This window comes from Lipomyces japonicus (genome assembly GCF_038497905.1).
Source record: "Lipomyces japonicus strain CBS 7319 unplaced genomic scaffold V1514scaffold_110, whole genome shotgun sequence".
In the NCBI taxonomy this organism is placed as follows: Eukaryota; Fungi; Ascomycota; class Lipomycetes; order Lipomycetales; family Lipomycetaceae; genus Lipomyces; species Lipomyces japonicus.
Window position 1 is genome coordinate 1 of NW_027117922.1, and position 11,043 is coordinate 11,043.

The 11,043-nt window shown below is 38.3% G+C and overlaps 5 protein-coding genes across 5 annotated transcripts; all 5 read right to left on the minus strand.

Annotated features, from left to right (window-relative positions):
* Positions 1 to 407: 407 nt before the first annotated feature.
* Positions 408 to 887, minus strand: V1514DRAFT_339461 (uncharacterized protein). The gene has a single exon (XM_066928978.1). The coding sequence runs from the start codon at positions 742 to 744 to the stop codon at positions 538 to 540; it is 207 nt and encodes a 68-aa protein (XP_066780535.1). The 5' UTR covers positions 745 to 887; the 3' UTR covers positions 408 to 537.
* Positions 888 to 1,096: 209 nt separating this feature from the next.
* On the minus strand, positions 1,097 to 2,540 carry V1514DRAFT_339465 (uncharacterized protein). The gene is made up of 2 exons (XM_066928979.1): positions 1,783 to 2,540; positions 1,097 to 1,736 (listed from the first exon to the last, which is right to left on the minus strand). The coding sequence occupies exons 1-2, from the start codon at positions 2,140 to 2,142 to the stop codon at positions 1,479 to 1,481; spliced, it is 618 nt and encodes a 205-aa protein (XP_066780536.1). The 5' UTR covers positions 2,143 to 2,540; the 3' UTR covers positions 1,097 to 1,478.
* On the minus strand, positions 2,457 to 3,816 carry V1514DRAFT_339466 (uncharacterized protein). Its single transcript, XM_066928980.1, has one exon. The coding sequence runs from the start codon at positions 3,580 to 3,582 to the stop codon at positions 2,512 to 2,514; it is 1,071 nt and encodes a 356-aa protein (XP_066780537.1). The 5' UTR covers positions 3,583 to 3,816; the 3' UTR covers positions 2,457 to 2,511.
* Positions 3,817 to 4,581: 765 nt separating this feature from the next.
* On the minus strand, positions 4,582 to 5,848 carry V1514DRAFT_339468 (uncharacterized protein). The gene is made up of 2 exons (XM_066928981.1): positions 5,676 to 5,848; positions 4,582 to 5,628 (listed from the first exon to the last, which is right to left on the minus strand). The coding sequence occupies exons 1-2, from the start codon at positions 5,799 to 5,801 to the stop codon at positions 4,714 to 4,716; spliced, it is 1,041 nt and encodes a 346-aa protein (XP_066780538.1). The 5' UTR covers positions 5,802 to 5,848; the 3' UTR covers positions 4,582 to 4,713.
* Positions 5,849 to 9,925: 4,077 nt separating this feature from the next.
* On the minus strand, positions 9,926 to 10,750 carry V1514DRAFT_322938 (uncharacterized protein; the record flags this gene model as incomplete). The annotated part of the gene is made up of 1 exon (XM_066926158.1): positions 9,926 to 10,750. One exon carries the CDS (start codon positions 10,748 to 10,750, stop codon positions 9,926 to 9,928), a length of 825 nt encoding a protein of 274 aa, XP_066780539.1.
* Between the last annotated feature and the right edge of the window lie 293 nt (positions 10,751 to 11,043).

The following is an 11,043-nucleotide window of genomic DNA, read 5'->3' on the forward strand; positions in this document are numbered from 1 at the left end:
ATTTAGTGTTGTTTCTGCTACTTCTTTCCTTGGTATTGCAATTTTCTTGTTACTGGCATTTCTTATCAAACGCTATCCGGGTAACTAATTTTTTTCTGTTTTGACATGATAGCGATTGTACATTTATTTATGTACACGGTAAAATTACAGTTCATTAAATCAAATTTGTGGTTAGCAGGTTATTTAAATATAGAATGAAAAATTGAAAATCATGGAAAATGTCAAAACATGGTACGACTGGTACGACACCCTTGTATGTAACTTTGATAGCCAGTCAATGGCAAGGTTTGCTATCAGCTTAACATAAAAATTATGTAAAGTCACGTGATTAAGCAGAAATAATTGCGAAATCATACAAAATCTTTTTTATTCATAGTTAACTATAGTTATTCGCTAAAGTCTTATTCGTAATTCTATGTTCAATCGTATTTGACTATATGAATACTAATAACGAATGTTAAAATATATGGATTGATCGACGAACGCACCAAAGATGATTTATATTTTTGTCATTATCGAAAATCTTGACGAACAAATTTAGTTGAAAACTAAATAAATAAAATAGGTGCACTGACTAAGTAGTGTGCACCACACCTCAACTAAATGTAGTGATGGAAGTTCGCGATCAACAAGTGTCGACCTCAGTGAATTAGTAATCAAGAACATGCAGCCAAAGAAAGCAAAAGAAACACCGTAAATGTATGCACAACTCTGCCAAGTTTTACCGGCGCACGTGAATAACATTCATCAGCCATGGGAGAGTTGAACAACATCAAGTTCCTTTTCGCACTCAACACTGAGCGCGCAAAAGTATATCTAAGTAAGCACACTAACGTGAATCATAGTAGCCACGATTCCAAGTAATTTAGTTATATATTATAGTTGAGTTAATTACGATTCCGATTATTATTAATTAATTCCTTGTCGAGTTAGTCTACTCATTCAAGTGACCCTGCTGAACGGCGAGTGCCGTTCTCACTAAAACTACAAAAACTAGAGGGGGGAATTTTTTCCCAAAATAATTGAGTGTCCCAAACGCGTCACTAAATAGTGACAAGAAAAATTGAAAGTAACATAAAAAAAACTAAAACCAACGAATATATTAAATATCTGATGAGGAAAACAAAAATTCAATAAAGGAGTTTTATCACAATGACAAAATCTTCGTTTATTGAAAATTGATTGATATAACTATTTTTATTGACGCTAATTACATATTACATAATTTCTATTTAACGCCGCTTGCCAAAACAAAACTAACACTGAAACAACAATAAGTATTACATGAATTAGATATAGGCCATGCAAACGTCATAATTTCAAATTAAACCAAAACATAGTCACGCCTTTTTAGTGTTATATTCAAGAACACTGGTCATCCCGAGAAATGTCCGAATTTTCCTTAAGTTAACAAAGGTAACACCATGCGACGTCCAAACTTGTTAAGACAGTTTCCCAACTTTCCTTATCTTATCAACTTAAGCTTCCTCGAGAAATTTTTTTACCCGAGCAACACCTCCGCGGGTGCCAAGTAGGTTGGCAGGTGTGAGGTCAGGGCCAAGTAGCGATCTATGTGCTGTTTTCAATTCACAATGTATTAATGCGTGGGCGGTGTCGTCAAAGATGCCACACTCGCAGATGATCTGCGATATGGAATCGTTCAAAATATGCTCTAAATTTTCCATGTCCAGTGCGAAGTTGGACGACCCAGCTAAGGATCGCCCGTGGTCCTTTGAGTGAGTCTCGTAAGATAAGATTTTTCGTTTTTGCTGAAACTTGTAGGCCCCAATTTAGAGATCGGTACCACAATCCCCTTGTATCAATATCATAGTCTGTCTGCCATAGTTTGAGTGCTTCTAAGCAACTCTGGGCTCGTAGTACCTCGGATTGGTCGATTGGAGGGAGGTTTGTATCTTCTTGTGGTTGCCATGGGGCATTTATTGTCGGTGGTTGTTGATTGTAGTCTGGTGTTGTTTGTGTTAATTTATAAAGTAGTGCTTTCCCCGTGCTAATTGTGAAGCCATTGTGATAGACTCTGGCTATTCGTCGGACGGGGTTGTGTGTGGACGTTGTGCGAATTTGTTTGATTGTCTGCATCGCTGTTACGAGTGTAAGGTAGTGTTTTATGGGCATGATTCCCATTTCGGTATGTAGTATTGGAACTGGGGTAGTGCGGAATGCTCTAAGAATTCGTCTTAAGCCATTATTTGAATTCGTTGGAAATCTTCAATATCTTTTTGATGAAGCCGGTGGTGCCAGATATTCAGCCCATATTCATATACTGGATGAACACACGCCAGGTACATGGAGCGTTTGATAATATTAAAACGAAGCTGTCCAGCATCCCCGAGGATGTACTCTAACCACGAATAATACAATACGTATTGTATTCATATCGTATCAATCCTACGTGTTGTTTTGTATTTTTGTCATTGGTTCATTGGTATATTGGAAACCCCCGACTCCTCGAGATCGGTAAACTAAAAAATAATTAACTAGTTTTTTTTAAATTTACTCGCATTCAATGGTAACTAAAGTACCCTTAACTTTCAATCGTGCAAAGTATAGTCGCTTTTCAGCAAAAATCCACATTCCTCCTTTCACAAAACAAAAGTTGGCTGCTACACTGCCGACAATGATTTTACCAATTAACCTTCCCTTTGAGTTCCAAACATGAACACCATCTCCACACCCAGAATAAACATTTCCAAATTCATCACACTTAATTCCATCAGGTATTCCATTATCGGCATAAGCAAATGTCTTTCTGTTTGTAAGATACCGCTTCTCAACAACATCATATTCATATATGGTAGCTTCTCCTCGTGGATTAAACGAAAATTGCTTGCCATCTCCAGGACCAGCATGTGCTTTAACTCCTCCAGTATCGGTCACGTAAAGCTTTTTGTAATCAGGACTGAAACAAAGACCATTGCACATGATATAGTTATCAGCAACTAATGATATCTCGGAAGTCTCCGGGTTGAACCTATAAACTTGAGGTGGCAAAACCGGACTAGGTCTGAAAGCTTGCTCATATCCATAGGTTGGGTCAGTAAACCATATTTCTCCGGTCTCGTGATGTATCACAACATCATTTATAGATGAAAACTGCCTTCCGTGAAAATTGTTGATAAGCGTGACGGCCTTTTCAGAAGCCGGGTTGACGAGAACAAGTGAAGACGGTGTAGAAAAGTCACCTTGAGAACAATAGAGAACGCCATCATTATATTGACAGGCACCATTCGCTTGAGTTACCAACGGATAATCAAGCTTCTTGACGACCCATGTATCAGAATTAATTGAATTCAGTTCAATAGGATTGCTGGTCTGAAAGTTGGCGGTGAAATACACCGAATTCGTTGATTTCACATAGACACCAGCTTCATGGGCAAAGTCATAGGTTCGTTCTTCGACTAGCGTTAGCTCTGGTTCTGAGCCCAGAAGTTGACGAAAGCTCTCGTCATAGACAACAAAAGATGGGCTTGCGCGAAAGGAGACGGCGTAAGAGGGGTCGATAACTTCACGAGAATTGTCAATCGTAACAATGTCACTATATGTTCTGCGATTATTAAATGTCATAGAGAAAAACCAAAACAGAAAACTATATACACAGAGATATATTTTTTTGATTATAATGATAGGTATATATACTTGTAATTGCAAATAAGTTTTGCGATTTAACGTTTCTGACTCCTCAATCTTGTGCTAAAATCAACTTCACCCTCTATGTAGTCCATATATATACGCCGGATTTATCTCCGGTTTAAGTTGGTCCACTGCCGACTTTACTTGGTTCGACACAATGGGGTAAGGGTATTCCGTTAAATAGTTACCTAAGGTACGTTGTAGTTCGCTAACTTAGTTATTAATTACATTTATCTGGTCATTAATTAATAACGCACGTTTGAGAAATATCCAACATAAAGGATTGAATTAATTACAAAGAATGCATAATGCATTTAAATCATGACCAGAAGCTTGTGACAATCATGGTTTTCGACTTTCACCTTATCTTGATGAAATGGCCAAATTTATGTTTTATCTTGCAATTTTATCACTTACCGTCTTCACATCACAATCAGTTTAATTTACAAAACTCATTTTTTATATTTTTGTTGAACCTCATTTACAGCGTAGACACCCTCATTAACCTACAAGCTTTACCATAGCTATCACTATAAGTTATGACACACTTTGTTTATTGCATCCACAATATCACAGCGTAAGAAGTCAGGAGTATCATGCACTGCTTGAGTTTTCATAATTCATATTTCGAAATCTGTCAGACTGCCGTCAATTCCTTGGTTATGCGATGAACCTAGTGTTTCAAACGCACGGGCACTCCACCAAATATTAGGATGTTAGCCTTTATGCTTTATGTAACGATTATGGGGAATTCTATGAGAAAGCCATAGTTAAATTGATTTTCACGATCAATATTATCTTCCATCAGATAAAAGGGGAAAGGCTGTTCACCAGAGCTTGACGGTTTCTAATCGTCTTCTATATTGTCAAAGAATATTTGACTGTCATTGGTGATACATACATAATTAAGTAAATTATGGAAAAATTTTAAAGTCAGTAACAGAATTAAGCTAGTACCCTTTTATTTCTGCAGTGCAATAAACTATATCTGAACCTATTACAATCAAATCAATCACATCTAACTAGTGGTCTGTAATAGTACAAAAATTCTAATTTGACAAATTTTTAAAGGTCTTTCACAATTACTTTCCAGTGTAGTTTTTCCCCGGCTTTAAAAGGAACGACGACAATGTCGCCATTTGTAACAGTATTGGGTATTATATTGTCTTCTTTTACGAGGGTAACCTGAAATGTAGGTTGATCCTCCGTAATTTTATAAAACTCTCTTCCAAAATTAGAAACAAAATCTTGCAATTTATCTAGCTTTCCAGCTAAATCGAATGCTTCAGCAACATAGGCCAAAGAGTGCGATTGAGTAAAGACGCCCGCTGCCGCTCCCTGTCCCTTTTGTTTATTTGCAATTGGGTGTGGTGCGGAGTCAGAGCCAAAAAAAAACTTTGATTCACCTGAAGTGGCAGCTTCTAAGAGCGCTTTACGATCACTCGGAAATTTTGCAACTGGCTTGCAAAAGTTGTACGAATTTCCTGTAACCTCGTCAATTGTGAGAAATAAATGATGAGCTGTTATCGTTGCTGCTACAGTGGGACCGCACTCTCGAACTGCTGCAATAGCCGCAGCAGATGTACAATGTTCTAAAACAATTCTAAGCTTCGGAAAACGAAAATGCAAATCCTTCAAGGTGGGTAAAAACTCTTCTTCAGCATTGAGAACATTAATGTGATCTGACGATGGACACTCGCCGTGTAGATTCAGTACCATATCAGCCTCTTCCATTGCAGCGAAAGTCGGATAAAAAGACGCATATGAAGATACGCCGTGGTCTGAGTTTGTAGTAACACCGGCTGGATATACCTTGACTCCACTTATTCCTGCTTTCTTTGCCTGCTGAATTGTATCTGGAGTAACTTCGGGGGAAAGGTAAAGTGTTGTCGCGAAAGTCACAGAGGAGTCTACACTCTCGAGACGTGCTCTGTACTCTTGAGCAGCAAGCACAGTCGTTACAGGAGGAATTAAATTGGGCTTCCTGTTGTTAGAAATCATATAAAATCTAGTCCATTAAAGCCTACCATAATATAAGCTAATGACACGCCACCTTGCTTTATGGTTGGAACAACTGTTCTCATCATATCTCCATCACGAACATGAACATGGAAGTCAGCAGCCGGTTTAGGAAAAACAATAAAATCTGACATTATGTAAACAAAAAAACAATTAGTTATAAACCACAAGTATTTGAATTATTGTATAATCGTTTCTGCAAAGTCCGTTCAAAGTAATATAAATTTTATTAGTCACGTGCCCATAGGGTTTTTGAAATAATGCGGCGTTTGAATGGGGTTCGATCTCAACAGCGATCCAGAGATTTATGAATGTTTAATGAAGGACTAGCAATTGGCAAGGAGAAAGGTTTATATCATCGTTTTACTAAGATCCTCGATTTAGTAAGATTTTTTTCCCAGACTTATTTTTACAGTAGTAATAAAAAGATTTTTCGTTATTAAAAGAACTTAGTAATATTTCGGATTTTACTATATCAAGGAAGTGGTCAGAACCACTCCTGTAATATATGTATTTTAATGAGCAGCTACAAACTGTATGTTTGGCATCATCCCAGAATCAATAATCAATTATAAGACCCAGAATACTTAATCAGTACTGATTATTATATTTAACTATATTATCTGGTAATTTGTTTTTTGAATGTTTAAAGTAATCAACCTTCATTACACAACCATCTTTAGTTTCTACTGCATTTTGACTTTCATGAAGCCCAGCATTACTCCAAAACGAAAACAACGACCAATTACATTGGCTGAAAAACATATATTGGGCCAAAGAAAGAAAAAACAGGTCTCATGCATCAGAAAAAGAGCTTCGCGAGTGCCTTCACAATAAATTCAATCACGTACTTGCATCTGGTATGATTTTGCAAATTCTTTCTCATAGATACAAAAGCTTAGATGATTTTTAGATACAAAAGAAGCTTAGATGATCTCATCAGTTCATTTAGAAATGTAGCGGCGGTCTCAGGAGAACCGGCAGAACTTGAAGATGCCTTGTTCCAATGGGTTGAATGGGTTTCAAGAAAATCTTATCATTACTTCTGATGTTTTAAAATTAAGGGCAGAAGAATTGGAATATGATTTCGACATATAAAGAGCAGAATATGCCAGCTTTGAGTAATGGTTGGTTACAAAACTTCCAAAAGTGCAGGTCAATCAAGATGCACCCAGAATGGTGAGGAGGGGAGCGTTCCGTTTCATGCCAATATAGAAATGTGGAAGTTACGAAGTATTTTTCAATTAAAATGGCTCATGAAGCCTATGAAATGTTGCAATTGTTTGGCGAACAACAGAAGGATTTTAAAAGTGCTCTGTAGACACGATGTAAAACTAGTTATGCTAGAATGAGAGTAATGACTTAAACTTTTTTGTGCATTGCTAATATATATGACTGCATGGGCTGTCGGGCAAGCGTATAATAAAAACTCGGTATAAGAAGCAAAAATTTCTGCCATGTCTTTGTTGATGCTAACCATACAACTCTACGAAAACAGCTCAAACTGATGAAGACATACCAGAATCCGTTGAACTAGATACATTACATTCTACCCTTTCCTTGGCTTGCTTATCAGTAAGGGGTCCTAAAACTACAATTAAGTTTGTTTAGCCCTCTAGCGTTTTGAGAGGACCTCTTCGGTCTCTCGATGTGCCTTGACCTCATTGATTAGAAGTAGCTGGTAGCTATTTGTTACTGCAGCCTTTGACAACTGATCAGCAGAGCTTCAAAATTGGTGTCGGGTGAATTTCCTCGGTACCTAGTTATTAATTAAAGTCGACTGCAAAATAATGGCCTAGCGGCGGTCTGTGGCGTTGCGAAACTCAATGATTGGTCGCGCTGTCGGGGTTACATCAAGCTTCAAAATTACGGCATCTGAGTTAAAAGAGTCTATGCCAGCCCCTTGGAAGCCACCCTCGATGTTTTGTTGCGTAAAAGCCTTTTTGAAGTCGGCCCGAAATTCAATGTAAAAGTTGTCGTTATGTCTGATGTTGGCTCGGATAAGGAATGAGATATTGTTACCGTAGTCCCTTTTCATTGGGCTAAAAATACCGACCTTGAAAGACTGGGTTTAATGTGAGAAATGAGCCTGCAGACAGAGTGGAATACTGTAGTTTTTCTTACAGTATTCATTAAATTCGGCATTGACATGGCTCACGTGGCCGTTAAGTACCAGCATCCTCCAATGACCTTTTTGACAAGCCCTCGTATGCTGATCGAAGTATTTTAGCCATGCAAGACGCGTAATATAGTTGGCCCAGCCTTTTTGGGTCATTTTAACGGTCCAATTTGCTGGAATATGACCACTAGAGTACCGCGCGGCCAGGTGGAAACGGTCTGTAAAGCACGGTACCAACATGATTGATTATTCGCCGCGATGCTGCAAACCACTGTCGCCCATTCTCAATTGCCCGGATGAATAGCCTTTGGCTTGCTAATTTATTCCAAGCGCGCAATAACCATCCTTCCCTGAATTTGACCCAATCATAAAGCTCGTTTCGTCAAAGTTGTAGAAATCGCTATCAACGATACCGTACTTTGCCCGCATATTGGCGAATAGCCGGAACCACGCGTTCAATGTGTCAGGATCTTCTTTTAATGCCCACTGGTAGTAGAGATGGCCACGGATACGCGGAAATATCCGTATCCGGCAGATATCCGCAGATATTATATCCGTGGATATTGTATCCGCCGGATACGGATATGACATTTTGTATTCGCGGATAACGGATATATCCGCATATCCGTGGATACTGGCAAGTAAGGAAGTTAGCCAAGCAGGCTCTTAAAGTCCACAATCAGGAATAGTCAATGCAATTGATTTAATAACTTGAACTTGTCCCAAATTGTAACTGGCGCTTACTTAACGCGTCGGATTTCAGTTAGGCGGTGCCATCCCAAACGGCTACCAAGACGCGCTTTGATTGGCGATGCATCCCCTTGACGCGGCCCCTTGATGCGTCAATTAGCACTTTCTCTCTCCTTAATTTATTTTACCAACGCACTTATCTCTATCCTGCCTTAGCCATGGCTGCTAGAAATTATCTTGCTATTCCAGCTGCTGAAGTGTCTGTCGAACGTCTATTTAGTGGTGGCAGAGATCTCATTAGAGTTAGACGCTACGACTTAAATGGTGATACAGTGAGAAAGTTGGTGCTTCTTGGTGAGAGTTTTAATGGGCCACAATGATCTAGTGTATATTCAGGTAGTGGTGATTGTCACGTTTTGTGATATATATATTTGTTACACTTCATTATACTTTCTTGTTAATGTTAACGTTATTGATATATGTTATTGTTACGACTTACAAATACTGTATTGTTTTTAATGGATGTTAAATATTATACTAGAAAAAATACTTTCAACCTTGGAATACTATGATATCCGTCTTAATGGGCGGATATCTATCCGTGGACATCTCTAACTGGTAGTCGTAGGCACAGGAGACACGGGTGCGAATCTTTGGTTGTCGAATAGTAAAGCGGTTGGTCCAGTTCTTCCCGGCGTGTTAAAAATCGGTCGCACCTTGCACGTAGCACGCTTTAGGCAAAACCCTTTGGGAATTTAGCTGCAGTATATACTAGAATCGCCTTCTTGTCGGCCGGTGTCACAGCTGGTCTTCTAGGGAGGGTGGTCCGGCCATTTTGTATTGAATCGCCGTTTATTGAACTGTTCGACAATGCGTCAAATACTCAACAAGGGGACTCGTTCGTTTTGCCTCAATCGCAAGAATGATTTAGGACTAAAGAATATGAATTATTATTGTTTTGGTGCCAGAAAACATGTCATGCAAGTTAGGGTAGGGATGGTGGAATTATAAATATAGACGCTACAATAGAAAGACAAAGTCCTTATTACAACGATGTAATATTACAGAATATAGGCGTTCGCCAACGTCACTTTTCTTCCTCCCCTTTCTTCTGCACCTTTTCAGTGCAGCTTCCTATCTGGCCCATCTCTTCAAATATCTCGAGAGTACGCGACGAAAGCGACCCTAAGGGTTCGCAAACTCATAGAAACGAAGTTCCAACTACTGACTGATCATTAGGCCGAGAAAACAACTTGTCCTATGTCGAATAGTGTCGTAGCAGGTGTCGGAGCGTTGATGTCAACGAGCAGTGTAATAAAAAATGTGTTATGGTGTCCTCAGCACCACAATCGCTAATCCTCAAACTCCCCCGTACAGCACATATATAATATATCTACATACATATATATATCACTATCGAACACATGCATTAATAACCATTATTTTTTATTATTCTTCATTTTTCCAAATTTGAAAAGCCAATTCTGCAATCCAAAACCTTATAAAATTTATTTGCCATTGACTTGGTTGTTTTCCTAGGTAGAATTTGACTCGACCTTCATGACTTAATATTCCAATTTTACATGCAACTTTCGTTAATTGAAGGTTACGAAACTTCACGCCCGTTGCTTTAAGTATATGGTCGAAAAAAATTTCTGAGAACTGTCGGTCAGTTGATGTTGCAAGATCAATAAACTTTTGGCAATCGTCGTTTTCAAGTGTAATGGAAACACGTTTTAAATTTTTTTTCTTTAACAAAAACTCTAATGCTATTCCTCCGGGGTGAATATCTGAATTTTTAATATATTCATAAAAAAACTTGTTTAAAAATCTGACAAGAGTCGGTGGCTTGATATTGACTGCCCTCAAAGTAGTATCTAAAAACATTTCAAGCCACGCGATAAATGCATTTTCTATCTGCCGTGATGCGCGTGCAAGCATTAAATATCGAACATGTGTAATGGATCCCAGATTCGCTTTTGATTGAACGATAATTTTAAAGCTGCTTTTTGTGAGTCGTATTTCATGAAGATCTATATAATGCCCCATTAAATCAAACGAAGGCAGCACAGTCCATTCAAAATCTGACGATTCTTGACCATCTGAAATATCTCCAAGATACGGTGAAAGACGATTATGAAGTAATTCAAGATATCGTTTGCAGGACCTTGGATCTGTCATAAGCGTCTGGCCCACAACTAACGTACTGAAAAAAGTTGAAAACGACGCACCAGTGACGGCGCGATAAAAAAATACCGCATCACTAGAAGCCATCGCATTAATACATTTAGTACTCTATGTAATCCTTTCTGATTGATATTAATCAAACGTATAGCAACAGTAATAAGGGGAATGATTTGAAACTAATTCAAAGTTTACAAGTGTCGCATTGAGCGGTGCACTCTCTAACTACGTAAACTTACATAATCATTTTTAACCAGCTAACGTATGTCATTACCGAGCGGGACACCACTTTCACTACCCCCTAACAAAAAGCAGAATTACAGCACCACAATGTTTATAATAAAATTAAATATTTCTAAAAAATAGAATTTACAACTAAAATA

Excerpts from the sequence above, each read along its gene's own strand:
- V1514DRAFT_339461 (XM_066928978.1), bottom strand. The coding sequence starts at position 744 with ATGTTATTCACGTGCGCCGGTAAAACTTGGCAGAGTTGTGCATACATT.
- V1514DRAFT_339465 (XM_066928979.1), bottom strand. The coding sequence starts at position 2,142 with ATGGGAATCATGCCCATAAAACACTACCTTACACTCGTAACAGCGATG. Across the intron at positions 1,737-1,782 it reads ACCGATCTCTAAATTGGGGC|TCAAAGGACCACGGGCGATC; the intron begins CTACAAGTTTCA and ends TACGAGACTCAC.
- V1514DRAFT_339466 (XM_066928980.1), bottom strand. The coding sequence starts at position 3,582 with ATGACATTTAATAATCGCAGAACATATAGTGACATTGTTACGATTGAC.
- V1514DRAFT_339468 (XM_066928981.1), bottom strand. The coding sequence starts at position 5,801 with ATGTCAGATTTTATTGTTTTTCCTAAACCGGCTGCTGACTTCCATGTT. Across the intron at positions 5,629-5,675 it reads TGTCATTAGCTTATATTATG|CCCAATTTAATTCCTCCTGT; the intron begins GTAGGCTTTAAT and ends AACAACAGGAAG.